Genomic DNA, 26,635 nt, shown 5'->3' with positions numbered 1-26,635 from the left:
CTTTGTTGTAGTATGGACAGTGGACAGACTAACACACATCCAACTTTCGAAGAAAGAGTATTGAGACACCTGAAAGGGATTATGTCTGGACAGTTTCTCTTGCGAGCTTTCCTTTATAAGCTTTTGGATGAGTGATAATAAATAAATATGATAATAATAATTACCCCTGCGAATATCTAACCCTTTGAAGGTTGAGACGGGATATCTTCTACTTTCCCCAATCTTCCAATATAAAATAAATGTATATGAATATTATAAAATTTAATACTGAGAAAAGAATCAGAAGATAGATTGTCTCGCAGAAATGTGCTTGGTGGTATAGCCCAATAATAAGGGTTTGTTACGACAAGTGTAAATTTCCCTGAAGAACTGTCTGGTTAGCTGTAGACTTGAAGTCAAAGAGCCCTATATATTTCAGTCAGCTGAGCTTATCAGACAGGCTTCACGCCATTTCATAACATATTTTTAATTTTTCAATGCTGGGGATGTGACATGCTAAATATTAAAAACATAAGTCCATTAATCTCTCTTTGTAGCGCCTGATTTTCTTTCAAAGCTTAGTATCCATAACAAAGAAAAACTGTTCCACTTAAAGTTTCCAACAATTCTTCACGTAAACCGCGACGTTGCAAAGCAAAAGCATAGTTCGACGTTTAGCATATCAAAGAAGCAGCTTAGTATCACCTCAGACCCTAAGAGAGCTATAATCTTTACTAACAGTTTGTGGATCTTCAGACAAACCTCCGACTAAGAGAGCTTATACACCACATCCAAGAATATTGCCAGCGCTTTTTTCAAAATTTGGCATTTTGTGAGAACTTTTTTGTGATTCCGAGGCAGAATCTTCTTTCATTTTTGCGCTGACAATTTTCTGAAATAAATGCCATATATGCCGCTAATTACACACACCTAAACGTATGTGCACCTCTGTCGACAACCAGTTAAGCGACATAGTGGCACTTTGAGTGTTTTCGCAAGTAATTGCATGGAACGAACTGAAATATAATTTATGGCTATTTTTGCCTTGGCAACGGAATAAAACGCATGACGTTTCCTGCCAACGCCACAACAACCCATGCAAGCGGAACCATCTAGCAGCGCCCACTGCCAAACCTAGGCCAACAACTGACACACACACTCTCTTGAGCCACGAGCCAACCTTTTCAGCATGGCCATCATCACTACTCACCGCCGGAATTCCACCTACCGGCTGCCGGCACTAAGTTGCCCTGATCCGCTCGACTGACTGCCTCACACATTATATACCGTTACGCTTGTTCTCTACTCTCACCCCTTTAGCGCATCATTGTTATCCTTCCCATTTACTCTCTAAGCTCGCCTATTTATGTTGTGAGCTCTACCTTGTCGGTTCGCCTTAATGCGTTGAGGTCGCATGCGACTTGAGATTTAATGGCGTATGAAGTGGGTTCATTTTTGAGGTTAAGACAATTTTGAGATTTTGACAGCAAGCCAAGTGGTGTACTTGTGTGAGTACTACGAGCGGGCGGACGAGGCGGGTTGCCAGATGCGACAGTTCATCTAAGCACATATTTTCTGTGCTATGTATATTCATAACTTATCTGGTCGCATGTTTGTTGGAACTCATATATGGCAAATGAAAGGGTTACGCTGCGGCGCTCATCTCAGTGCCTTTGTCTGTGTGCCGAAGTGCGTCTCTGTCATTTACTAATGTGTGACCTCCTTTCAAGTAGTTACCCTGCCACTCTATGCCCGCGCACTTTTCAAGTTGTTGGAGGCGTTTGTGCTGGTGTAGTACTGGAAGTCATATTTCGTTCGCACGGAAGTTGTGTGTTTATGTTCTTCCTTCACTTTCTCGAAGTGACCTTTTTCTGTTTTAAATGGCATTTTTTATAATTGTGGAGCTCATTCGAAGGCATTAAGCATTTTATGGCTTCTATTAGTCAGTGAAAGCGAAGTTTTATTAGTAGAAGGCACACAATTTAAAAATTTAGAGCGGAGTAATTATCTTATGGAAACAATTTAATTGATGTTGCCCTTTAGCTGAATTTAAACTGAAAAGCCAAGCTGCAGAGAAAATGGAATCCCTGCATATAATTCCATGAATTCCATGAGGAAAAACCTCTAAGGCTAAGAAAGTAGACTTAGGATAAAAACACTACTTGGGCACGGCAGCTTCAATTCAAATGATGAAGAAAGTTATCAATTATGTATTTCTTGCAGTCAATCTTAGCTTCTCAGAACAACATGCTGGCATGTCTTAAAAACAGAGAGCGTTTAAAGATAATTACCATAGCACGGAGGTTTAGTTTCAAACGAGCTGAAGTTTATGTCGTGCGGACGTCAATACTTTTTGCGAAGTTTAATAAAGATTTGATATCTAAATCTGATTCTTCATCCAAGTCAAGGACTTTTTCGTTTCCCAGAGTGCTCTTGTGGCTTGGAACCAAATATATATGCAGCTACTATATCTACGGCCTCTCTGTTTCTAAGGAAATTCTCTGAGGCAAAACGTTGTGAATTATTGCTGTAATTGCCTAATATTGATTATTTATCTCATTCATTGTTAGCTATATCAGTGGCTACTGGCTGCGAAGGTTTTTTTCCTTGAAAGACCTAAAAGATACTGCAGTTTTCTGGCAGCTTGAAGAGTCACCTGAGATCTAGTTCCGAGCAAAAGATCCCGCCGCACAATACATCAGCCATTTTTGATCCTCCGCTATATGTAAGAGCAACAAAAAATGTCTTTAGTAAAAAGCACCGAAGACACCATCCTCTATTTTGGCATAACAGTCGGTATTGAAAACCGGAAATTCAGCGAAATCTTCTGAATAAGGCACCTCCTTCTTAAAGATCTGAAGTTTAGTTCACCATGGCCATACTCCGTTGGTTTTGTATGACGGCAATTTTATAATTCTGTTTTTGGGGAAATGAAGATTTATTATGGAACCATAAACAACCATTCCATAACTCCAAAAATAGCTTGTTGGACTGACATTTCCCTAAGCCAACATTGGATATAAATAAATATATTTTTTAAACAAGATCAAAAAGTTGATGAAAATTTTATATCTGCCCACAAATTTCTGAAATGGGTATTGGGCATTGATGGGTTCAATTCAATTTTGCGTCGAAAATTCTCTCGTCGTCCGATATCAAAAATAAATTCCATTTACCGACCTCAAAAATCTCCACTTTTGACATCTTCTGGCATCTTCGGACTTTCCACAAGTCCATGTGTGTTCAAAGTGCTCTCCTGCTGGAAAATCATTTCATATCATGATTAAAGGCTCTCATTTGATAGCTGTTGAGTTCAAAAAATGGCCAAAATAAATTTTAAATGTTGTAATAAAAATCACAAATATAAATTCGAACTGTTATACTCCTTTTTTCCACACGAGTAGAGAGAGAAAAACTCAATCAGGCGAAAGTAGTTAGTCACTGAAGCGACAGTATTGACACCTGGTCAAATTGGCTGTGAAAATAAAGGAAATCTCAGACAAAGCACAAAAAAATTCGACAAACTCCTTTTTTACGAACTCGAACTAAAGCCAGCAGCTAAATAAGCTTTTGTGTTATTTTTGCACGAACAATTACGGAAACTGAATGCAAGCGTTATTAGCTGCACCTCAGCTGTGGGCGGGCACCGCCACCAGCAAGGCAAGATTATATGAGCAGAGTCCCAAAATCCTTATGTGACTAACTGTAGTAAGAGCAGTTTTGACTTCGCCGCTTATGTGAGCCGAACCGAGTCCAAGTGACTCCGAATAAGCTCTGCTTGTGTGAGCTGTGGCCGTTAGCCGGTTTTCTGGCTGTGGAAAGTAATTTTCACTTCGCTAAAGGACGAATGCCCACCAGAGTGTCCGACAATGCTTTTAGTTTTATTTGCGTTGCTTTCTAACGCACAGCCTCCCCAAAACACCACAACACACCACGAATAGTTGTGTAAACAATCACGCCAAAGCCTTAAGTGATTCTCTCTCCAAATGGACGCACTTCTTGTGTGCCCACAAACAGACGCTCGCATTTGGTGCTTTGTGTGTGAAAGTTGGACAAGGGTCATTAAGCAATTACTTACGAAAATACAATGTAATGGAGTTGATTACAGTCGTAGACACATTCAAGTGTTCTGCTTGGGCTAACTTCCAAAAAAAACTTGGTGCGAGGTATAGTTTTAGGCATGCACGGCATTTGCAGAGGAAGTTTGCGGAGATAGTTGCAAATTGAAAAAGTCCAGCAAGTTGCTAAAATTTGCATAGATTGCATTCTTTCTGAGTAAAGTGCTTTTATTGGAGTGAAACTGATAACACTGTGCAACAAATTTAAGGGTCATTGTCTTTGCGGGGAAGCAAAGAAATTTTTAATGATGGCAAATATTTGCAGTAATATGGACCATATTCATGTGCACTGCTAAGCCACATCGGAGTAGTTTTGCAGTGCTTAGCAATTTCAAATTTGGTTGGTAATGAAATGAAGTTGAGTGAAGAGGAATTATATTAAACTAAAACTTTTCAGATTTGTGTCAAATTTTTCGAAGCATTTTCTCGCCTTATATTGGTAGATTAGTGTTCAAATGTACAGTATATTTCGATTCGTACTAGCATCCTTTTCAAGTGTAAAAAAAAATATTTCAGATATTTGTCTGGATTTGTCAAAGACTTTTTCCTCAATGCATATCAAAAATAATTGATTTGATAATCTCAAAATATCAAGTCCTGAACACTAGTGTTTGGGATCCACGAAAATCCTTATGAAAGAAAATTCGAACTTTTTCTAACTTCCTAAAGTACGCTTAGCACTAAATATGTATAATGAAAAGGTACGTGTCTAGGCTAGAATTATTTTAGTTATTGACTAATCGAAGTTTCAAACCGGTATTCAAACTAGTCAAGTCTCTTATCAGTTCACTTTACTTATTTATTTTAGATAGTAATTTCAGAAATTTTATTCACCAACTCGTAAAAAGTTCCAGTTTTTTGAAGAAGAGTAGTCTGCTGACTAGTTGGGTAATTGGTAAATCGAAAAAGTAACTGATAAAAATTAGATAGACTGTTATAAACACATATCTTCGGTGGTTAACACTAGAAAAAACATTTTATTAGCTTTACAAAAAGGAAATAGGAAAATAAGTGTTGCCAGGACGAATAAGGTTGTCCTGCTCAGGGTGACCATATCTATCATAAAATAGTTTGATGCAATTCAATGGACAGGGAATAGCTGCTAGTTATACAAAATTTGAACGATCTTAACAAGTTCTCTTGCATTTAATTCAACTTTGTTGTTAATTTTTAAAACAAGAAGAGTCGAGTTCACGCATTTGCTTTCATTTACCTCCTTTGAACGCTGTCTCTTGCTCTCTTGGCAACATTTTTCATTGTTTAATTCAAAATTTTATATAAACTCTTAAATCTATAGCAAACAAAGGACAAATCAACACCATGCATTCTTTATAAATAATTTAATATCATCATCAATACAAGTAAATTTTTAATTTGCATGCAAAACAGAAATGGCGGTCCTTAAAATTTGCTTTAGCACAATCGTAAAATATATTTACCAACACAATTTCTACTTGCAGGACGATCATAAGGCTTTCAGACGTCAACTGGAGGACAAACGTCCCATTGTCGAAAGCAATTTATTGAGTGGACGACAATATATTTCGAGTGAGCCACCTGTGTCGGACAACAGCGATACGGAAGGTGAGTAAAATCGGCCTGAAAATGCACAATGTTGCTACAAATACAAATACAATGCCAGGCGCCAAGAACACATACACACGCGCACTGATATTTGAATGAAGGTGCACATATACAGGGATATTTATGTATGTGCATGCACGTGTTTGATGTATCAATAAATAATCACTGAAGCGCACACACAAATAAACAAAACATTATATATACATATATATATGTGTATGTGTGTGTGCACATGAAGAGCGAGTCCTTGTCTGGTGTTAATAGCATTAAACAGTCGGGATCATCATGCGACACTCAATTGCCTTTCCAAAAAAGGGCTACACTGAACGGTTGCCAGGCACACATACATATAGATAGGTATGCAAGCGTATGCGTTATTGGCAGAAACCAATTCAATTGTAGTCATATATGTATGTGTGTGTGTTGGAGTTAAATGGTATCTGTTTGTGCAGCTGCAAAAACAAAAGCAAACAATTACCCATCAGAATTGTGTCAATTCAAACACATTGCAACACCATCAACTGCTCAGTAGGCCATTTTCAGTCGACGATACAGTGGTGGAATGTTGCTGACAAGCAATTGCTGTTGCTATTGTTGTTGTGGTATAAGATAGTAACGTCAATTGCTATTTGCTTGTAATTGGAGTGTATTGTTAGCTCTCCAACTAAAATAGAACATGTGCTTGTTATGTTTATGTACAACCTACCTAAATTGTTATATATGGGTAGATTTTTTTTTGGGTTTTGAAAAAATGATATTCTAATGCAAAATTTTTCGCTCTACAAATAAGATCTACAAGGTTTGTTCCATTAATAACTTTCCTTTAGAGGTTATACGCAGTTAAAGTTATGCAAATGAGCTAAGCATTTATACAAGTACTACTATGTGCGCCTTATGTATTCTGTGTTGCTTATACGACATGGTGTACCATATGAATAACTGCAAAAAATAATCGTTTTAGAAGCTGCTAAGTTGGTTAACAAATACATAACAAAGTTTGAATATATAACAATTATGTACCGGGTACTCTTGAAACCCGGTTACCTACCTTACCTGCTAAGCTTGTTTACTAAAAAGTGTGGAACATGCAAGTATACATATATTAACGAAGCGAAAAACCGAGTTACGTGCAACTTTCTTTTTATTACTAAACATGAAATACAAGAAAAAAATTGAAAAAATTAAGGAAAGAAAATAGATGAATTTTCTGAAAACTCTGCACGGATTGCTCTTGAAAACCGATTATGATCTATTGCCTGTTTCCTATATAGCATGCAATATGCAAGAAATAATAGAAAGGAGTAAAGAACCAATATTTCATAAATTTTATACCGGCTACTTTTGAAAACCGATTATCTCCTCTTGTCTGTTTCCTAAAAAAAATGCAACATTCAAGAAAAAATAAAAAGTAGTGAAAAGCCAATTTGCAAAAATTTTAAACTGGGTACTCTTGAAAACCGATTACCCCCTATTGCCTGTTTCATAAAAAAATGCAATATGCAAGAAATAAACGAAAGTAGTAAAAAGCCAATACTGCAAAAACTTTATACCGGATACTCTTGAAAACCGATTACCTTTTATTGCCTGTTTCATAAAAAATGCAATATGCAAGAAAAAATAGAAAGAAAATGCCAATTTTCCATAAATTTTATACCGAGTACGCTTGAAAACCGATTACCCGCTTATATACATATATAGTGCATATACCCTGCGTTTTCACGAATAGATTATTGCACACGCCAGGAGAATATATTTTCATTTATAGTATACTATGATATCGCATTCGTAGCAAATGATAAGTCTGTGAAATCGTTTTAAGGGGGTTTTCTGGTTTAGAAGCCCAAATTTTAGGTATTTTTTTTGACGCGATAAAAAAAATCAAAAATTATTTTGACTATCCATTTTTTACATGCTTTTTATTGATATTCTAAGAATACAAAACTTAAATAATATAAGAAAAAAAATTAAATAAAAAAACTGCAGGGCGGTGAAGCAGAGACTGATGAAACAATGGCTTGTCTTGGTGTGCAGGATATAAATCCTTTCCGTGATCTAAAATGAAAATTTATGCGAAATCCGTGAAGAGTAAAAGTGTAGCTAACGCACTACGAAACGTTTTTGAAAAAAAAAATTTACAAAATGCTGGAGGTTTGAAAAAAAAGTTTCGTATTTTCACCGTTTTTTTGTGGTTCGGAATTTGTTAAAAATGAAAAAAAAATTCTTTCGAAAGCTCTTCGTAGTGCAATACTATAATGTATAAGAAAGCTCTGTGTAAAATTTCATGTGAATCGGTTGAGTAGAACTTGAGATATCATGCACACCTTTTCTAGAAAAGTAGTTATGAGAAAAACGAGTTAAAAGTTTGAGAACTAGTCACGCGCGGTCGGAGTCGGAGTCACAAAATGAGCTGTAACTTGGAAAATAATTTGAATTTCGAAAAATCCTCTTAGGGGCATTTTCTTGAAGGGTTATACTATAAAAATATGCAAAAAAAAATCAATTTTTTCGAATTTCTAAACCAGAATACCCCCTTAAGCCCCCAACTATTTCTAAAAAATATATTTTTTTGTCTGAAAATTTGCTTTATTTCTCTAGGTAACCTTATTTAAATAGATATATACATACCATCAGCTAATGTTTTGCTTAACAAAATAGAAGTTCACTTCTGAAGAAATACAACAACAGATTGCCGCATTCGAGTTACGGGTCGAGAAGTATGTACCAACGACATTTCACATCTTTATGACTCTTTCAAAACAAACTGCGTAGATCAAAGAGTTCAGAGTGGTATTTACTCACTCTCGATAAAGTAATGCATTCAACAAATGCAAGTAATAAGCGATGAGCATGCTGAAAAACCTTCGCCTTAACTTCATTATGATTGCATCCTCAGACAACCACTAACCAAATTTAAAAAGCTTTTGCACCGATCCGTTCCGAATTACCGCGTTGGGTTTGCCAATTTCAGGCTAATACCAGTCGGACTAAAATTTTTTTCAGAAATCCCACATAACCGTGCATCAACTCTATACTCATGCACAAAATATCAAAAAAACAGTCGCTTAAAATATCGATTGCAATTGAATACTGAATTTTGTTTGAAATGGCAAACAACTTCAGCCATTAGTTTTTACTGCCAGTGGGAAAGAGTGGAGAGATATTTATGCTCATATCCACACAGCTCACTCACGGCTACCCACATATGAAGCGCAAAGAGTATCACATATCCTGCCGGTAAACCGTGCTGCGACTCATAGCCATTTCACAAATAGTATATTTTCAGCAAATGCCAGTCTACAGTCGCTCTTGATTATGCTGTCGAAAATGATATTCAATTGGCCTTATTGTATGGCTTTTAGTAGCTTTGTATTACTATAGAAAGTTATGCTGACCGCAAACTTTTAATAGTTCAGCATATACCCCTAGCATTAGTTTGGTTTCTGTGCTCGACAAAAATTTCCATATTTCGTCATAATTAATCAGGTGATTACATATCTCTGGTAAAGGTGGGAACATAGGAAACCCATTCGTTCTAAGAAACCGAAAAAATGTGGCTCACACAACTCTTGTGAATTTGTCTTACCTGTATGATGTTACAGTGCGAGAGAATTAGTTGAATTTCAAACTATTGAATGACATATATTTATTAAAACAAAAGTGTACATTAATGAAGATCAGATTATGCAGGTATATTTCATGCTTGTATATTTTCCAGTCATACTGTCAGACATTAATTTATTCGTCAAGCTAACCAATCTTTACCCAAAAAGTGTTACGATATACTCTCCTCCTCTCTAATTAATATCGAAATAGTTTTAAAATCGACAGAGCTAGTTTGGCCTTTCCACAGAGAATGGTGGTTGGTTATTTTGATGTTGGTAAAGAAAATATGCCCAAGGTATTTTTGACAAGTATTGCTAAAAGCCAGACTGTACTGACATGGAATTGTCGTTGCTCTTTCTACTTGACTTTTCAACTATATCTCGCATTGCAACGGGTTTTTAAATAAGAGCGCTACAAAAGTTTTTTAAACAAAACAAAAACGGTTCGATATATCACTGAAATTCTTTGTTCCTTTGATAGTACATTCGATGTCATGATGTATGGAACTCAAATTCTTTTGCATGACCACCACGGGCACGCTTGCAGAAGTCTAGACGCTGAACCCAATTTTCGACGGTTTTCAAGCATAATCTGGGCCATTTCCTGAGATAACACGTTCACCAAACTTGGTTTTCAATAAATCGATTGTGACATTCACTATGCGACTTCTGGCACTATTCCCAGGTTGGAACCACATATTTTCCAAGTCCATATCATCCAATTCGGGCAAAAAATGTTTGGTTTATCGGTCTTGATCATCACGAAAAAAGTACGGCCCAATTACGCAGCCGGCCTAAACCGCACCAAACCGTAATTTTTCCGGGATGCGATAGTGGATCATGGAGTAAGTGTGGATTACTGCCTGACCAATAACGCATATTTTGCTTAATGGCGAAGCCATTCAGCCTCATCGTTGCAGATGATTATTCGATAGAAATCCGGAACATTTTCAAGTTGTTGCTAAAGACGAAGTTTTTGGTCAAGCGGCTTCAGTTCTTGCGTCAATTTGATGTTGTAAGGATGTAGGCCAAGGTCTTCTCGCAAAATTGGCCACTACGACGTCAAACATGCCCAGCGCTTGAGAACGACATGTGAGAGACTGATTTGGGTCTAACCCAATTGATGCGCCAGCGGCAACAATATTCTCGACACTACGGGCACTTTTTTGTGGACTTGTAGATTGAAATTTTTTCAGTAGACGCTCAATTGTTGATCTGACAGGATGATTATGATGACCATAATTTGAACGTAGCGCTCTTAAAATTCAAAGCACTGACTCCGGTAACAAATTTTAATAATTTCGACTCGTTGTTGGCAATCCTTACTGAAGAGAAATATCAAAAGAGTGAAAATAACATGTAGAAGGTTACTATGGCAGTTTAGGTGCCGCAAGCCTAGTCTATCGGATCGGATCTCTTATTACAACAATATTAGCTGCAATCCATTAGTTGCGTAAAAGAGAGTGGTAAAAGCTCAAAGTAGTACTGGTACTAAAAGAACCAGTTCGAAATAAATGTATTTCTCTATAGGATTATTAACTCAGCTGTGGAGTTCAACTCCTTTTTTGTGGCCACATCCGACCATAAACACATTAAACCAATTTACTTCAGCCTTTAAGCGCTCGCTGCATGTAAAGACACACAAACACATATGTACACATATATGTATACACACGAGAGAAAGTGTATATGTGCGTGGTATTTTCGATAATGTTAATATTGAGCGCAACAACAAGTTGCCACATGTTCACACTTTCATGCATGCGGACACACTGCGACCGCTTGCATGTCGATTGGCGTAAGCCAGACAAAAGCACTTATCAACACGCTTGTGAAAAACACGCCAGTGCAAGAGAGTTGGAAAGTGCGAAAAGTTCAAAAGAGGCAAGCGAAACGAAAAGTACACAGAAATGCTGCTTTTAATGTGATTTTGACTTTAGTGCAAAGTGAGCATGCATGTGTGTGTGTGTGTGTATGTGGTTTTGGCAATTTCACTATCGCACACATATTAAATGCGAACTGCCGGTCAGTGCAGCCATTAAGTGTGCATAGTGTTGCCACCTCGCTCTGCCACACACTCACCCTTTGCGTGTGCCGTTATGCGAACGCTTAGCCAGACTGGGCGGCGTCAATGGCCTAATCGTAGGTAATTGTTAATAATGTTAACGCATAATTACTGCCGTTAGTTGCGTGCAATTGGGTGGCTTAAATGGCGTTGCCAGAGTTGTTTAATAAAATTAAATGTGGCTAAAAGCGTCGTAAAAGCGAACATTGGCGTTAAGAATATGCTGGCGCAAATTGATTTTGTTGCTGCTATTGCTTTTATTGCTGTTGTTATGCTTAAAACTGCTAACTGAAGCATGCGCTAAATGGCCGACGTTAAGGTTATACAAGGTCGAGGGGACGAGAGGGGCGTTAGTTAATGGAAAAATTAGTCAATTTTGCTTAAAGTCTTTATTTTAAAACTGCACTGGAATACCAAAACTTAAATATACATTTTTTATCGACCTTAAAACGGTGTAATAAGTATAATCAGGTAATTATTGGAGTTTTTGGAATCTTTCGCTGGCAAAATGTACATTTGAAGTACAAAAGGGAGGAGACGAAGTCAGAAGAAGCAGACGATATGTGCTTTGTTCTGCTCGACTACGAGGTCTATTCGAAAAATAACGGGAGCGTGCGTTTTTTGGAAAAAAATGATTAATTCATACACACACCAACACATTAATGTTGTCGCCTTCAAAATAGTCGCTATTCGATATTAATTCTTTTTAAATTTCGCGAACAGTTTCTTTGATCCATTTCTTTTGACAACGCTTATTTGAATTTCTGACGAATTTCGGATTTATTTGAAAATTGCCGTTCTAAAATGCAAATTCTACCGATCCCGATTATCCAATCGGATTGTTTTGAAATTAAAGTAAACAGTCTATAAAGCAACCCACTACAATAGAAGCCAATATTTCTTTTTTTCAAGCTCGCCGTACATAAATGTATACATATGTACAAAGATACAAAAAATGTGTGTTCACAGCGGTGGTATGTCTCTGTTTGGCTTTCCATTCGTAAGTGAAGCCTTCTGGTATTTTCATTTTGCCAGAGAGCTTCGAAAATCGAATATGAGCAATTGAGTTTACTAAAATATTAATGCATTCATTTCTACTGCAGAAAATGAGTCTGATTTTAAAAGTACAATACTAAAGAAGTTACAAGGCATGTTTTATAAATACAGGCAACTCTACATAACTAACTGATTATATACAACATGTTGCTACTAGCTAGTTTCTGTATTGTGTGATCTTAAAACGTAAAACGGAAACGTTGTAGGCCCATACTGCGAGGTAATGCGCCCAACCAAAATTTCCTTCAATCAAATTATTGTTTCGTTGGATGTATGGCATGCAGCGCCATCTTGTTGGAACCAAATGTCGTCTACATCAGCATTCTCCAATTCAGGAGAATCGATGGTCATCTTTTTCAACGTAGTGATCACATTCACCGGACGTGCAATTCGTTCGATGGTCATCTTGCAAGATTTTGCAAGCAGAGTTCCAGATAAGTCATTTTATTATGAAACGGCAAAGCAAACGAAGTATATCTTAAGTAAGCGCTGTCAAAAAGCTGTCTTATTGGAAACCATATACACCCTAGACAAAGCTGAAGGTAGATTTTCGGATATGTAACCGAACTAAAAACAGTAGAGTATTTGAGCTGTCTTAAGTACGAATTTGAGTTCAAAAATTTTCCATCACATACAACTTTTTTTTTTTTGTCATTTTAGTAAATGGTTGTGATTTGACACCTACACAACTTGACTACAACACAAAAAACATATGTGACAAATTAGCAAGCAACGGTATCTATTGAGATAAAATTTTCATAAAATTTTATTATCGATGTTTAATGGACTTGGCTTCTAAGTGCATATAAAGACACTAGCCTTTTCTGAACAAGAATTGCTGTAATTTATTTTTTTTTTTTTTTGTCTATATAGGAGTTCCATCAGTAATATTGGGTGATCTTTCGACTCATTTTATAGTGTTCTTATAAACAATTTTTATTTTAATTGTTGACAGTTATTTGATATTTGAGCCATTTAGAATAGCAATATTTGTTTGAAGTCTGAATAAGCACACTTGTTAGCAGCGCAGAAAGCATTTAATACAAGCTATGCCAGCTTAATGAAGTATAAGCATATTGTTGTACCCTGAACAGGGTATATTAAGTTTGTCACGAAGCTTGTAACACCCAGAAGGAATCGTCGGAGACCCTATAAAGTATATATATAAATGATCAGTATATATACGAACTACTCCCTCAGTTTTTAAGAAATCGTTTTGAAATTTTGCAAGCGTCATTTTCTCTTCAAGAAGCTGCTCATTTGTCGGAACGGCCGATATCGGACCACTATAACATATAGCTGCCATACAAACTGAACGATCGGAATCAAGTTCTTGTATGGACAACTTTCACATTTGACAAGATATATTCACGAAATTTGGTATATATTATTTTCTAAAGCAACAATGTAATCTCCGAAGAAATTGATCAGATCGGTTGACTATAGCATATAGCTTCCATACAAACTGAACACATAGTTACTAACAGAAATGCACCTGTGAAGGGTATTTAGCTTCGGTGCAACCGAATTTAACGTTTTTTCTTGTTTTTTAATGAATTCAACTCGCCAACTTCCTTATGCTTTTACATACAAAATCTCTCAGAATAACTAAAATCTTTAAGAAATGCAATTTTGAATTACACTAAAAATAAATTTTGCTTTTGCATTGCCTTTAATATTAAGCCGAATATCGTTCCTTCAAAGTAAATATTTAATTTAAACTACTTCCTTAAGAAGACATCAAAACTTTGCAAACCAAATACTGATATATTAAAAATATTTTTCCAATATGAAATGGTACCAGATAAGCTCTTTGCCCCTTAAGAAATCACCCAATTTTCAAACTATACATTTACTTATTCCGTCAATTCTGCACAAACCTTCCGTAAACGTCTAATATTATTATGTGTGTGTCACAATGACATCGCCTCTGTGAATGAAAATGGAATTATAACTTTTCCCCAGAAACCGAATATCCCAAAACACAGTTTATTCATCGTTTCCGCTGCAATTGCTAAACCATCCAGCAGAAATGTGGAAATGTGTGTGCCTGAAAGCATACACGCATACATTCACAGCTGCGCTGATATGCATAATGCTGCAGGCGCTCAACCTTCGCTCCATCGGGTACTAGTTTTTCGCAAATTTCATCGCTTTCGATGCGAAATTGATGCAAAACAAACCAAACAACAACAAAAATAGCAAAGGAGCAGAAAGAAAAAAAGCAGAAGAAAGGCAACAATAACAAAAAGCTTAAACAAAATTGAATTCATCGAATTGTATTCACTGATTGTGAATGGGATAAAAGTGAAATGATATGCAAATCAAGTGGCGCTGCAGCGGCGCGCAGAGAATTCTACCGAATTTCGTATGAAATATGCTCGACACACTTTCCAAGCAGGATATGTCGAAGCGGCGCTCTTCTGTGTGAGTGTCTAGGTTTGTGTGTGTGTGTGTGTTTGGGTGTGCCGCAAGTGCACCCACAGCTGACCTGTTTCGTTTATGCACGTAGCACTGTTCGTCTGCCGTGCAGCTTTATCGATTTATTGCATTGCAACAGTTCGTCAGTGGCCCGCAGGCCAGCTGAATATTCATGCCAGCATCCGCAAGCCCTCGCTGTTTCCCTGCTTTCTTGCTGTGCTTTTACTTTTCGTGGAGCGTTTGCCATCAACCATTATGCTTATCACTTAATTTGATATTTGGTATTTCAACTGTGCCACGAGCAAATTCTTTGTGCCACCCTGTCCACAGCTTTTGTTGCTTGTCACTGTCACTCTTTCTGTCGATTCTTCGTTTATTCCTTGCCGTCTTTCCTATGATACAGTTACAATTTGAATTTTTCCTCAAATGTTTCTCTTCTATTCCCCATTCTGTGCGCACATGCCCCTGTTTTGTTGCATACTTTTGGGCGTTTTTACTTCCTCTTGTTTTGTTGCATACTTTTAGTCGTTTGTGCTTGTAGCAATATAACTTAAATTTTTTTTTAGTTTTTTTTTCTCAATGTAAATTCAGTACTAAATTTAAAAAATTCAGTGGGTGGAAAAATTCCTGCTATTTTCTGGGCAATTGGCGTACTTTGTATTGACAAGCGAAAAGCACTATATGCGAATTGTTGAGTTCGATGAAATGGAATTTGTTTTGGATCTGCAGAGAACTGTTTTCGAGTAATTTAGTTGACAAATTTGGTGTGATTGCACACAATCTCGTTCCTTTATATCACTGAAAATCATGCTTTCGCACACTTGCCTCTCTTTTTCTATACCATTTTGTTAGAAAATAAGAACGCAAATTAAAAAAATGGTCTTGAAGAAAAAACTTGTTTTCTGGCAATATTCGAATTTTGTTAAGGGGGGAGCCTGCTTTAGGAGGCCTAAAAAAGGCAGTTTTTCGTGATTTTTTTTAGGATAGAAAAAAACAAGCAAATGTAATGAAATTTTTACATCATTTTATTACATATTTAAACTTACAAAAAACATTTTTTAAAATTTAAAATATTGTATTTCGACTTTCCACTTTCATCTACTTTTGTGCACCACCGCGCAATTGAAGTGTCCAATTGGCGAGCAAAATGTAGGTCGCAATTTTTGTCTGAAACAAAAAAATCAAATGGATAATTAATTTTCATTAGTCCTTCTTCTATGTGAACCTAAAAAAACCCGAAAAAACGCGAAAATCAAAGTTTTTTTAGATTTGAAAAAAAGTGCAAAAAACCTAACTTCAATTTACTAAAAAAATAGTTTAGAATTTTGTTTTCAAGAACTTTTTAGGTTCACAGAGGAGGTAATAAGATACTGAATCTAATAAGCTTTGGTTTTATACGATTGGTTGAATACTTCTTTTGTAATTTTGCCCGCCAATTTTGGAAAATCCCAAAAATGAAAACTCGAGAAAACGCGCTTTAAAACGAACTCTATAGAGCGGCTGCAGCTGCCCGAACGCTCGTATACCTGCTCGGCGCCCGACTGCTTTTAGTGCTGTATCTTCGAAAATAATCCGAATTGTCTTTCCAAAATTGACAGACATATTCTTAGATATATTAGGAACAGATTTAAGCAATAAAAAAAATTGATTTGTTGAGCCTCCTAAAGCAGGCTCCCCCCTTAATTCAAATAGATCCTATAGACGGATATTTTCTGATTAAAACATATTTCAAATTATGTTTAACAGCTTTCTAGTACGATTTACAATTACTTGAAAACAGCCCTCAGTCTCGGGTTTAACTCTTCAATGCGACTAAAAATTTTTCCGGCGAGCAACCTTCGTGATCTGAGTATTGCAACAAAAGAGTTGGCTTAACACGCAATATTTTATATTTATAATGATATAGATACATGCTATTGAATGATTCCTACTAAATCAGAGCATAAATACGATGTTTAGTAATAATTCGTATACAGCGCCACCTGTCGATGGGTTGAATGAAATTGTGACAAGTTTGTAATGGGTGCTATTCTTTTGTGATACCGTTATTAGATACCGTAAATATTTTTAATGCAATATTTAAGGGTTATTTCTGGTCAATTTAAATTATAAATTTCGACTTCAAATTATTATTATTTTTTTTTCGTTTAATGTTTTTTTATACCCTAAAGAGTGTAAACTAAGTTTGCCGCGTGGTGTATAACACCCGAAAGGAACTGTTCGAGAATCTTTAAAGTATCAGCATGACGAGCGGGAGTCGGGAGGGAGTACACGAACTAATCTCTCAGTTTTTGAGATATCGATCTGCAACACGTTCTTCCACAAGAAGAACCGATATCGGCCAACTGTAGCATATAGCTACCAAACAAACAGACCGAGCAAACTTAAGTACCTGTATCGAAAAATTGTTTATTTGACAAGATATCTTTCCGAAATTTGACATTACAGTTATCGTTTCAGGCAACGGTAGCATCTCTGAACATACTATTAAGATCAGACCACTATAGCTCTTGAACTGAGCGATTAAATCAATTTAAATATATTTTTATGCTATAAAAAATGCAGCTGTGAAGGGTATTATGACTTTGATGTAACTGAAATTAACTTTTTTTTGTTTTTGTTGCTTTTTTTTGCATTTTCATTTGTTATCGTTTCCACGTCGCAATATTAGAACCACTATGGCGTATAAGTAACATTTTGTTAAGACCTTAAAAAGTTCAAGACGGACTTTGGACTTTTAAATTTACTTAAAACCTTGGATAATATAAAGGTTTTATCTGCCAAATACAACAATTTAATACTTCAAAATTGAAAATAAAATAGCGAATTTCAAAAATTTAACTATGAGCAAAACACTGCTCGAAGAGTATACATATTATTCCCATAACCTCTACTGAGCACATCTCTGAGTGCATAAAATCAAACCAAAGCCACAGCCAGTTACTCCATAAAACCATTTTATATCACAGCGGCTTCGTTTACAGCAAGAAAAATAACGCTTATATTACACAAGGGATCACTGCAAGAGGGGAGAAGACAGAGATTAACATATTTAGTGAAAAGACAAGCTTAACATATTTAGTGTAATGATATGTGAAACTCACTGCTAGAAACTATTGTGAATTCTACATATTGCTCGCCTTTATAAGGATTAAAATATTAGCAAAACAGCTACGGAGTTGTTTGGCTTTGGTTTAGAAGAATATTAAGATTACAACTAACTACTTAATTTAATTGCTAGAAAACGCTCTAAAACAGCGAACATTAAAACAAAAATGTAGATTTATATAAGAAATATTGAATGCTTAACTCAAAAAAGCCTCTTCAAGCCACACTTCTTCTTCAAAACAACAACAAATGCAAGATAAATTTGTTTTTCTATATTACTCGACTTAGTTATCAATTTATATTCCCGCTGCCGGGTAAAGTTGCATAACAAAGCACGTCGCGCACAAATGCCCAACAAAAACAACAAATTGAATTGAAGCAAATCCTTTAAAAATTAAATTTGTATGTAAATTTACCTGTCAGAGTATGAACCTGTTGTGCATAATGAATGCATGAAAATGTTTGTGGTGAAACTTCTGGGTATGGATTGGGTAGCAAAGATGGTTGGGAAATAAAAAAATATAAGTTATATGAAAATAAAAGAGTAGAAACCAGCAACAACAATATTTGCATAAAAGTGAGAAAATAAATTTGTAAATATATACCTAAGTAAGTATGCATACATATTAACACATATACAACTATACACACACGAAGGTAATTCCCATTATTTATTGAGAAAAATAAATAATTGTGAGTGACATTATTATATACATATTTACAAGCCCATATGCCTAAAAACCGTTATGTAGCAATTACCTGCTAGTGGTAGTAGTGTTGTTTTTGTCATAATCATATATATTATAAATGTATATTTAGGCATTTCGCTCATTTATTGGTCTGTTATAAGTGAAATTACTTATATACAAGCAATTTAAGGTCTTCCGACGGCCAAAAATGAGTTGCCTTAAAAATTTAATCACTTCCAATCAGTGTAATCAAAGATATCAGCGTTAATGTGCGCCACAAGGCGGCCGACGCCACCACTTCTCAAAAGATATGAACTCCACGCGCCTATACACACGCATACATACACACACATATGATGCTGAGTTGTTGTTATTTTTGCTCTAAACAACCCAGTCACGTTTCGACTTCATTACTTATGCATAAAGTTGTCAATTTTTTCACACAAACAATTATTTCTTTTTTTCTCTTTCTTCCCTTTCGCCTTCCTTTTAAACGCACAGCAGCACACGACAGCGATTCGCGTTACTTGAGCGCCGAGGAGCAGAGCCGCGAGCTGACGCGCAGCATACGCCGTGAGGTTGGCAAACTTTCGGAGCAATGGAACAACCTAATCGATCGCTCTGACAACTGGAAGCATCGCCTGGACGAGTACATGACGGTGAGTCTTCAAAAATATATCCAATCGCAACTCTCTGCTTTCTTAAACCAAAACTACAACAAAAACATTGTTTTCAAATGCGCATTTACTTCACTTAATATTTTCGCCACTTGCCCACCTTGCGGTAGCGGCCGCTGGGGACTGCGGCTGTCACTCATTCATATTGAAAATTACTCGGCGCTGACGTGCGACGGTCTTTTATAAAAGTACAATAACAACAAGTTGCGTCACAAACCAAAGTCGGCGGCTTTGACGTTGTCATTATTGTTGCGCTGCGCTTTTTTTATTTTCTCTGCTTTGCTTTTCCTTACTTTGTTCAATCGGCATAAAGGCTGGTGCGCCGTGGCGTATACGTAACACACATTGTTGCCGGTGATTTCGTTTGACTGTCTCGCGTCATTTTAAAAATTAACACATAACAGCTTCTGTTGACGGCATGTGCAGCGCTTAGAGGTGGCGAAGGAAATTTATAGCACACAAACACCTCCCTTCTCCGCTTCTTTCAAGCCCTGCCGTTATTGTTTTCCGCTGCCCCGGCTGTGCTGCCGTTAATGTTGACTGGAAATCACGCAGCTGAATGAGCAGCCTGAATTATTAATTTTTTATTATTATGCCGCTTTTAGACGCAAGTGTGTACAGCGTCATGCATATATATAGAGCCATGTATTCCAGCGTTCTCATGCATTGTTACAGCTAATGTAACGGTCTGCTTTAGTACTTGGAATTTGATTTATTATTTACAAATTATTATTACTTCGCAAAGTTGTAAATTGCTCAGGGTAATTGACTCTAAGCGCAAGTACACTTTAAAGTTGAGTAACTGTGAATATTGAAGGAAGTTTGTAAACGTTATTTGCTTCATAGAATTTTTTTTAGACAAGCAAGGCCTGTAATTTGAAACGAATTATAGTAAAAGTGTTGTTTTTGAAATTCACTAAGCTTTGGATGGCTTTATGAATTCACCGTAGTAGAGCAAAATCCGTAAAAGGTAGGTTTGCATCCGGTACTATGTACGTGGTAGAGTCATGAAAGAACACAACATCTTCTCTAACACCGAAAGTCAATCTAAGGTTTGTTTTAAAAAAAAGTTAGGTTAGTTATCACTGATGCCAGAAAGAGACTTGACCAAAGACCTGAACTATACCCCAAGATAACAGTAATTTTTTACTAAGCAGATCAAATTTTTTAAAAGTATTGAACTCGGAGTATTCTTAATGAGCTATAAAAGAGTTTGAAAAAATCAATGAATTTCGCGCGTCTGAAAATTTATGTATTTTGGTTTTGGGGAGTTTTGTTTATTACAATATTTTTCATAAGAAGATTATGCGGAGAATCTCAAGCACTGTCTTCCAATAAATTCGTAGAACTTTCATTGTGTTTCACTCGCTTAACTGCTGTGTTTACAGCCTAACCTCATGAAATGAATATCTCCTTCACCTTTGTTGGGTTCGAGACTCATCCAACCTTTTCATAATTACGTCTCCAGTTGTACTTCGAACCCAAAACTACTTCCAGTTGGGTCTCCGCTCAGATCAAAACTAGTGACATTTGTAGGTTGAACTCTTTGTAAAGATACATATAGAACAATATAATTTCATTCAAGCTGACGTATTAGACATATCACTATTTTCTGACTAACTTAACTTCCTTACCGCAAGTCAATCACCTTCATCCTCTCAACCCACTGGCGGCAATTAGTTTATACAGTTGGATCACTGAACCGTTACTACACCTAATAGTAGACAGTCTGAGGTTTAGAGGCTTTGAAAGTAGTTCATGACTTTGAAAGTAGTGATGACGGGAAGATAACGTCATCACAATGGGACTTCCTAACATTTTTAAGTCTTGTAAAGCTGGACCGAACTCTCGTCATCACATGCTATCAATTTTAACTGGCAATGGTACCAGAGCCATGATTGTCACCGCTGCTTTAGCTCGGCTTGGCTGTCGCATACCTTGCCCTTGCTGGGTTCATCACCTCCCTACCTTGTAACCATTCTTTTGTTTCAGGGTTTGGTTTCGACTACCGCTGGTGTTGTTGCCTTCCTGGAGCTATGCGTAGCTCCAGCTCTCGTGCCAGTGCTAGCCAAGCTTCTCGTCTGTCTTTATGCTGGATCTTTTCCATCTTGTTACGAACACTGCTCTCTTCCCGGAACCACTAGTTTTCCGCCTTAGGAGGTCCGGTCGGCTTTTTTCACCTTTGTTGTTTTTGTTGATCTGGTTCATATTTTAGACACACGAGTGTAGGGGAAGGTATGATCGCTTGCGCACAGCTTCACTACGCAAGTAAAGCTATCTTTTTACGGAGAGCACCAGGTATCCGAAAACTCAAGACTTATTTAAGAGCAATTCTGACTCGGATTTGGATTGATCCTCGGAATGCGCCGCATAACACTTTCCAACTAAAAGTTTCCATATTAAAAGTCAGACCTAAGCTAAATGCTTACGAACTGCAACAGGGGCGAACAGTTATCGTCATCCTCGGGAAGGGTTCCGCGGAGTATTTTTTCCATTCCATTGGTGAACATATACCTCGAAGTCGGTTGTGTTAACCGTTTAACGCTCTTAATAAAGGATAGAAAAGGAAAGGAAAGAACCGAAAGCTTTCACATGTCTTTAACCATGAGCAAAAGTATGTAACGCAAGAGAATACGTGAGAGCGGGAAAAACAAAAGGTAAATGAAAAGGTCGCAGAGTTATCTAAGAAAGGAAAGAGAGAAAAATGGAGAAAGAGAAATCGATATACATAGATAATTTAAGGACGGTATAAATTCAACAGTGATAAACAATAGAAGCATTTTTAGTGTAATTTATTGTTCCGTTATTTTATATGGTAAACTCACCGTAAATTGGTTATCAGTAAAAGTGGTGTATTCGGAAATAAATAGCAAACAATTTTAAAAATATATTTTAACAGCTTATTTTTTATTCAATATATAGCTTTCAATTTTCACTTCTTCAGCCAAATCACGTATTCCTTTCATTTTTTCTCCTGACATATTTGGCTTGAAAGTTCGCTGGCATAAAAAATTTTTCGAACTTATTTGTACATGTTTTGATAACAATAATTGAAAACTCAGAAAATCTGTAAATTAAATTTTCAATTTGCCAACGATTGGGCACTCAACATATAATCTAAGCACCCGAGGGCACCGCTAGTTGCTAAACATGCCGATCATAAAAATTGTCCCACATAAAATCTAACTAAGAGTGGAAAGAGAGGTCGGGTTTGGCGTAGCTGCAGACTCATCGATGCAAACTTTTTAATGGAATTTATGTTCGGTGCGGATGTATTTCTTTTTTTTTCAATAAATTTAATATACCTGAAGCATAGCGCAAAAAAGTTGTGCGGTCGAGTACCAAACTTTCTCAACAAATACACCCAAAATCTGCCTGACAAGAGAGAGCGCGCGAACAGAAACAAGGCAACCATGGCTTTAGCATCAACTAAAATATCTAAAAAACAGCTGCACAGCGCCAAATTTTAATAGCTATGAAATGCAAATACTTCAACTCGAACTTTTTCAAACACACAACACGTTTCGAAACACCTGAACCTGTTGGTCGGCTGGCACACACACGCCTATGCCTGTGTGAGTCTATTTTAAATTAGCTCGAGTGGCTTTGGTGGAGTTGGACATGCGCTCAGCTGCTGCCGGAACATTATATGCCGCATATACCCGTTATTTATTATCTGCGCTGTATTTTTGCTGAGTTTGAAGGATAAAAACGGCTCTTTAATAAATTTGTTTGAGGCTGAAGCTCGAAGTGTTTCTTCCGCTTGCTTATTTTTCCAAACACTTCCATGAGTTAGAAGCTCTAACTCTGAGCACAAATTTACCAACTTTTTTGAAATTTTCTTAAAAGGCATTGAAGAAGTGTAGATTACAGTGTAGTTTCCGTTACGAGGTTAGTTTTTATGTCGATAAAATACACCCTTATCAGCAAATAATTAAAAACTGATATAACTGATTTTTCTTATACGCACAAGCGTTGCTATTCAGCAACGGACGAACTCACCTTTTATATTACTTTGCACTGTCATATGTATTTATTGTCTCAGCGGTGAATTTGCAAACATTAAAAGAAATAATCTGCACTCAATTTCAATCTCTCATGCCATATAAAATGAGCTTACATTTAGTATGGAAAGAACTTCACCTTTTACTACTAAAATATCAGAAAAGCTTTCGAAGTCACCATAACATATTTTTTAAATATGCGATATTTAAAATAAATATTGTAAAAATATTGAAGTTTTCTTCTTTTAATTGAGTTTAGTGGGAGCCTTAACTTTATATGCAATGCAACTAAATAATCTTTTAAAGTCTCTCTTAGATATTTCTACGCATTTTGAGAGTTTTTCTACGAATATTGCTTCTTTAGAGTTTGTAATCGTGTTCTGCTAGGAAAATTTATTAAATACGTCCCCTGAAACAGAAACCTTCTCAATTAAGATGTTACATGTTTTAAAAAAACAAAACATTTTTTCAAAAAAAATTTTCTCATGATCTCTCTCAAAGAGTTAAATAAAATATTCTGAAATCTTTGGAAAAAAATATTTTCTCTCTCAAAAAATGAAATCATACATTCTGAAATTTTTTGAAAAAAATATTTCAAACTCTGCCATTGCGACGCCATTTTCAGTGACCCTTCAGAAAATAGATGCTCCCACGTTGGCAGGATAACTCTTTACAGGATCATCTGAAGTGAAAAAATTACGTATTTTAGTTAAAACCTTAACTTAGAACTTGAAAGAAGGAAAAAACTGAAAATTGAATTTTTGGCAGACATTTTTACAAAGAAATGAAAATGTCAGTGAAAATTTCGTGAAATTTCGTGAAATTTTTTTTCAAATAGTTGTGATCGAAAAAAAATCCTTCGTTCAAGTTTTTAAGAATTATATCTCAAAGACCTGTGTAAAACTTTATGAAGATCGGTTTGAATTGTTCTCGAGAAATCTTGCCAACCGAAACACAGTTTCGAGAAAAACGCGTTTAAAGGCGACACACTTAGCCTGACTAGCCTCGAGCGCACAAGTTCTCAAAGCTATATCTCCGAAACTATTACTCGGATCAACTTGAAAATGTAGGACAATATTCTAGAGTTGTTGCAGAATTTAATTAGATCATAAAAATTGATTTTTTGAAACCCCTTAACCCATGTAACCCCTTATAAGCTTGTGCTGTGTTTTGGTTTGAAATCATTTCTCGTTTCTAAAGCAAGCCACTCAAGAAGTATTACTTTAAGATTTAGAAGAGAGTAAAAGAGTCATAGAGCCATTCTTTTAGATAAGCGTGCTCATATAGGAAACATATGCGCTAAGTTCTAATGTGAATGCCAGGTTTTGCTTCCAAGCAAAAATTACCAAAGACACATACTATCCATAAACTAAAATGGATATCTCAAAAATTTCTTTATTATTTATTCTTAATAAAAATTGATTTTTGTGTATCTGTGGGACTTAATTCAAATTTTCAGAGATTATTTCCCGAATATAATACTTTAATAAAATGCAAAATCAATTTTCTGAAAATTCTGACTACCCCTATTCTATTAATTAAACTTACGAATAACCCCAAATCTACTAAACCCCAACTATTCTAACTTTTCACAAATAAACTTTAAAAGAAAGATCCGACTTTTCTCATTCAACTCTTTGTCGTTCTACTAAAATCTGCTTTAATTCTACAACACTTCAAGGATTGCTGAAGAACATACCTAAAGTAAGCTGGCATTGAAATCAGCAATTACTACTCATTACAAATTAACGGTAACATTAGCATTAACTTAACACCAAAACAATAGAGCGAAACAAAATGCGCAAAACAAAAAACGAAAAACAAAACACGCTGCAAACGTAGAAGGGAAACACGAGCATTAGTATAACCATCCGAGTGCGAGCTAGATAGAGATCTTAGCCAAAAACCTTAAATGGAGACACTACAAAGGCGAGAGTTCTGAAACACTTTGGAGAACAATTACAGCACCAAAGCGTTGTCCTTTGCAGCACAGAGTCGTCGTCGACGGGGAAGGTATAATGCACATAATGGTTGTGATAATTGAAAACTAAAAACTATGCGGCAATGAAATTTGTTGGCTGAAGGGCAACACACACACAGACTGCGCTCGGTAAGGACGAAAGTGTGTACTGCCAAAGAGATAATTATGTTAAAAACGACGTAGATAAGCGACGTTCTGCATGAGAAAAGTGAAAATTTACAACTACAAAATCAGCAAATAAACAGCTGGCAGTGTAACAGTTTGGGGCGCACGAAAGTATGCAAAAGTTTTTAATAACATTAAATGCAGCACGGCGTGAAATACACAATCGAGAAAGCTAAACGTTTTGAATATTCAATTTGTCAACAGGACACATTGTTGGTTGACTGTTTTGGGGTGGAAAGTTGTGACACAGCAAATATTAATGCGAGCAATTAGTGACGAGGATAGAGAGAATACATAGGTACTTAGGTGCTTATTGCCCGGGGGTAAGTTTGGACAGATATTTGCAACTCCACTTGCCTTTGGAACATTTACGTAAAGCTTTTTCACGTCAGAACTCTTCGCGGAAATATAGTCTCTTTGAATATAGTTTTTTAATATTTTCAACGCGGATTTGTAAAGTGATCAAGAGTTACACAAACTCTGTCGAAAAACTATCCTACACACAAAATGCTATAAAGCTTCGACGCCTTATCGAAAATCCTACAAACCTTCTTAAGGGGGTACTCTCATGTGAACGCATACATTTTACCACTTTTTAGGAACATTTTTTTATGCGACAACAAAATTCAATCATTTTATTTTTTAATATATTTTTATTTGTATTTTGAAATGTACAAAAAAATTTTTTTTTCGTTTTTTACATTTTTAATATATTTTTTTTTTAATCAAAGTAGTCCCCAACAAAAAAAGTAGTTCACTGGTCATGGTGATAGCGGCTGTTCATGTTGTCTGAAATAAAAAAATCGAATGGATTATTATTCAGTAGTTCTGCGGCTATCGTCCCTACCAAATATAATCAATTTCATTAAAAAAAAAATGTCGAACTTCAAAAAAAAAAGTCACGAAAATCTTGTTTTTTTTTCGTTAAAAATCGTTTAAAAAAAATATGAAAATATTTTCGAAAATATACAATTCTGGTAGGGACGATAACTATAAATGAGTAGAAGAACATACGAGGTGTGTTCAAAAAGTATCGCGAATTTTGTGTTTTTTCAAAAATTATTTATTTATTCATGAATATCTATTTTGTCCCCTTCAAAGTAATCCCCATGAGATATTATACACTTGTGCCAACGGTTTTTCCAATCTTCGAAGCACTTCAAAAAATTTTTTTATCTTCTTCAGC

At 36.1% G+C, this 26,635-nt stretch overlaps 1 protein-coding gene across 9 annotated transcripts in view; it reads left to right on the top strand.

The window, feature by feature from the left end:
- Window positions 1-26,635, top strand: part of LOC126759481 (dystrophin, isoforms A/C/F/G/H) — a 558,659-nt gene that overhangs the window by 364,988 nt on the left and 167,036 nt on the right. For 8 of the 9 annotated variants that reach the window (XM_050474347.1, XM_050474333.1, XM_050474318.1 and 5 more), the window contains 2 exons: window positions 5,558-5,681; window positions 19,124-19,281. In XM_050474347.1, the coding sequence (XP_050330304.1) occupies window positions 5,558-5,681; window positions 19,124-19,281 (282 nt within the window). The remainder of the gene's footprint in view (window positions 1-5,557; window positions 5,682-19,123; window positions 19,282-26,635) is intronic. The other variant, XM_050474325.1, reaches the window with a different exon arrangement.

The sequence above is a fragment of the Bactrocera neohumeralis genome, chromosome 2 (assembly GCF_024586455.1).
Source record: "Bactrocera neohumeralis isolate Rockhampton chromosome 2, APGP_CSIRO_Bneo_wtdbg2-racon-allhic-juicebox.fasta_v2, whole genome shotgun sequence".
NCBI classification, from domain to species: Eukaryota; Metazoa; Arthropoda; class Insecta; order Diptera; family Tephritidae; genus Bactrocera; species Bactrocera neohumeralis.
The sequence above is the reverse complement of the archived record's forward strand: the minus strand, read 5'-3'. Positions and strand labels throughout refer to the sequence as shown.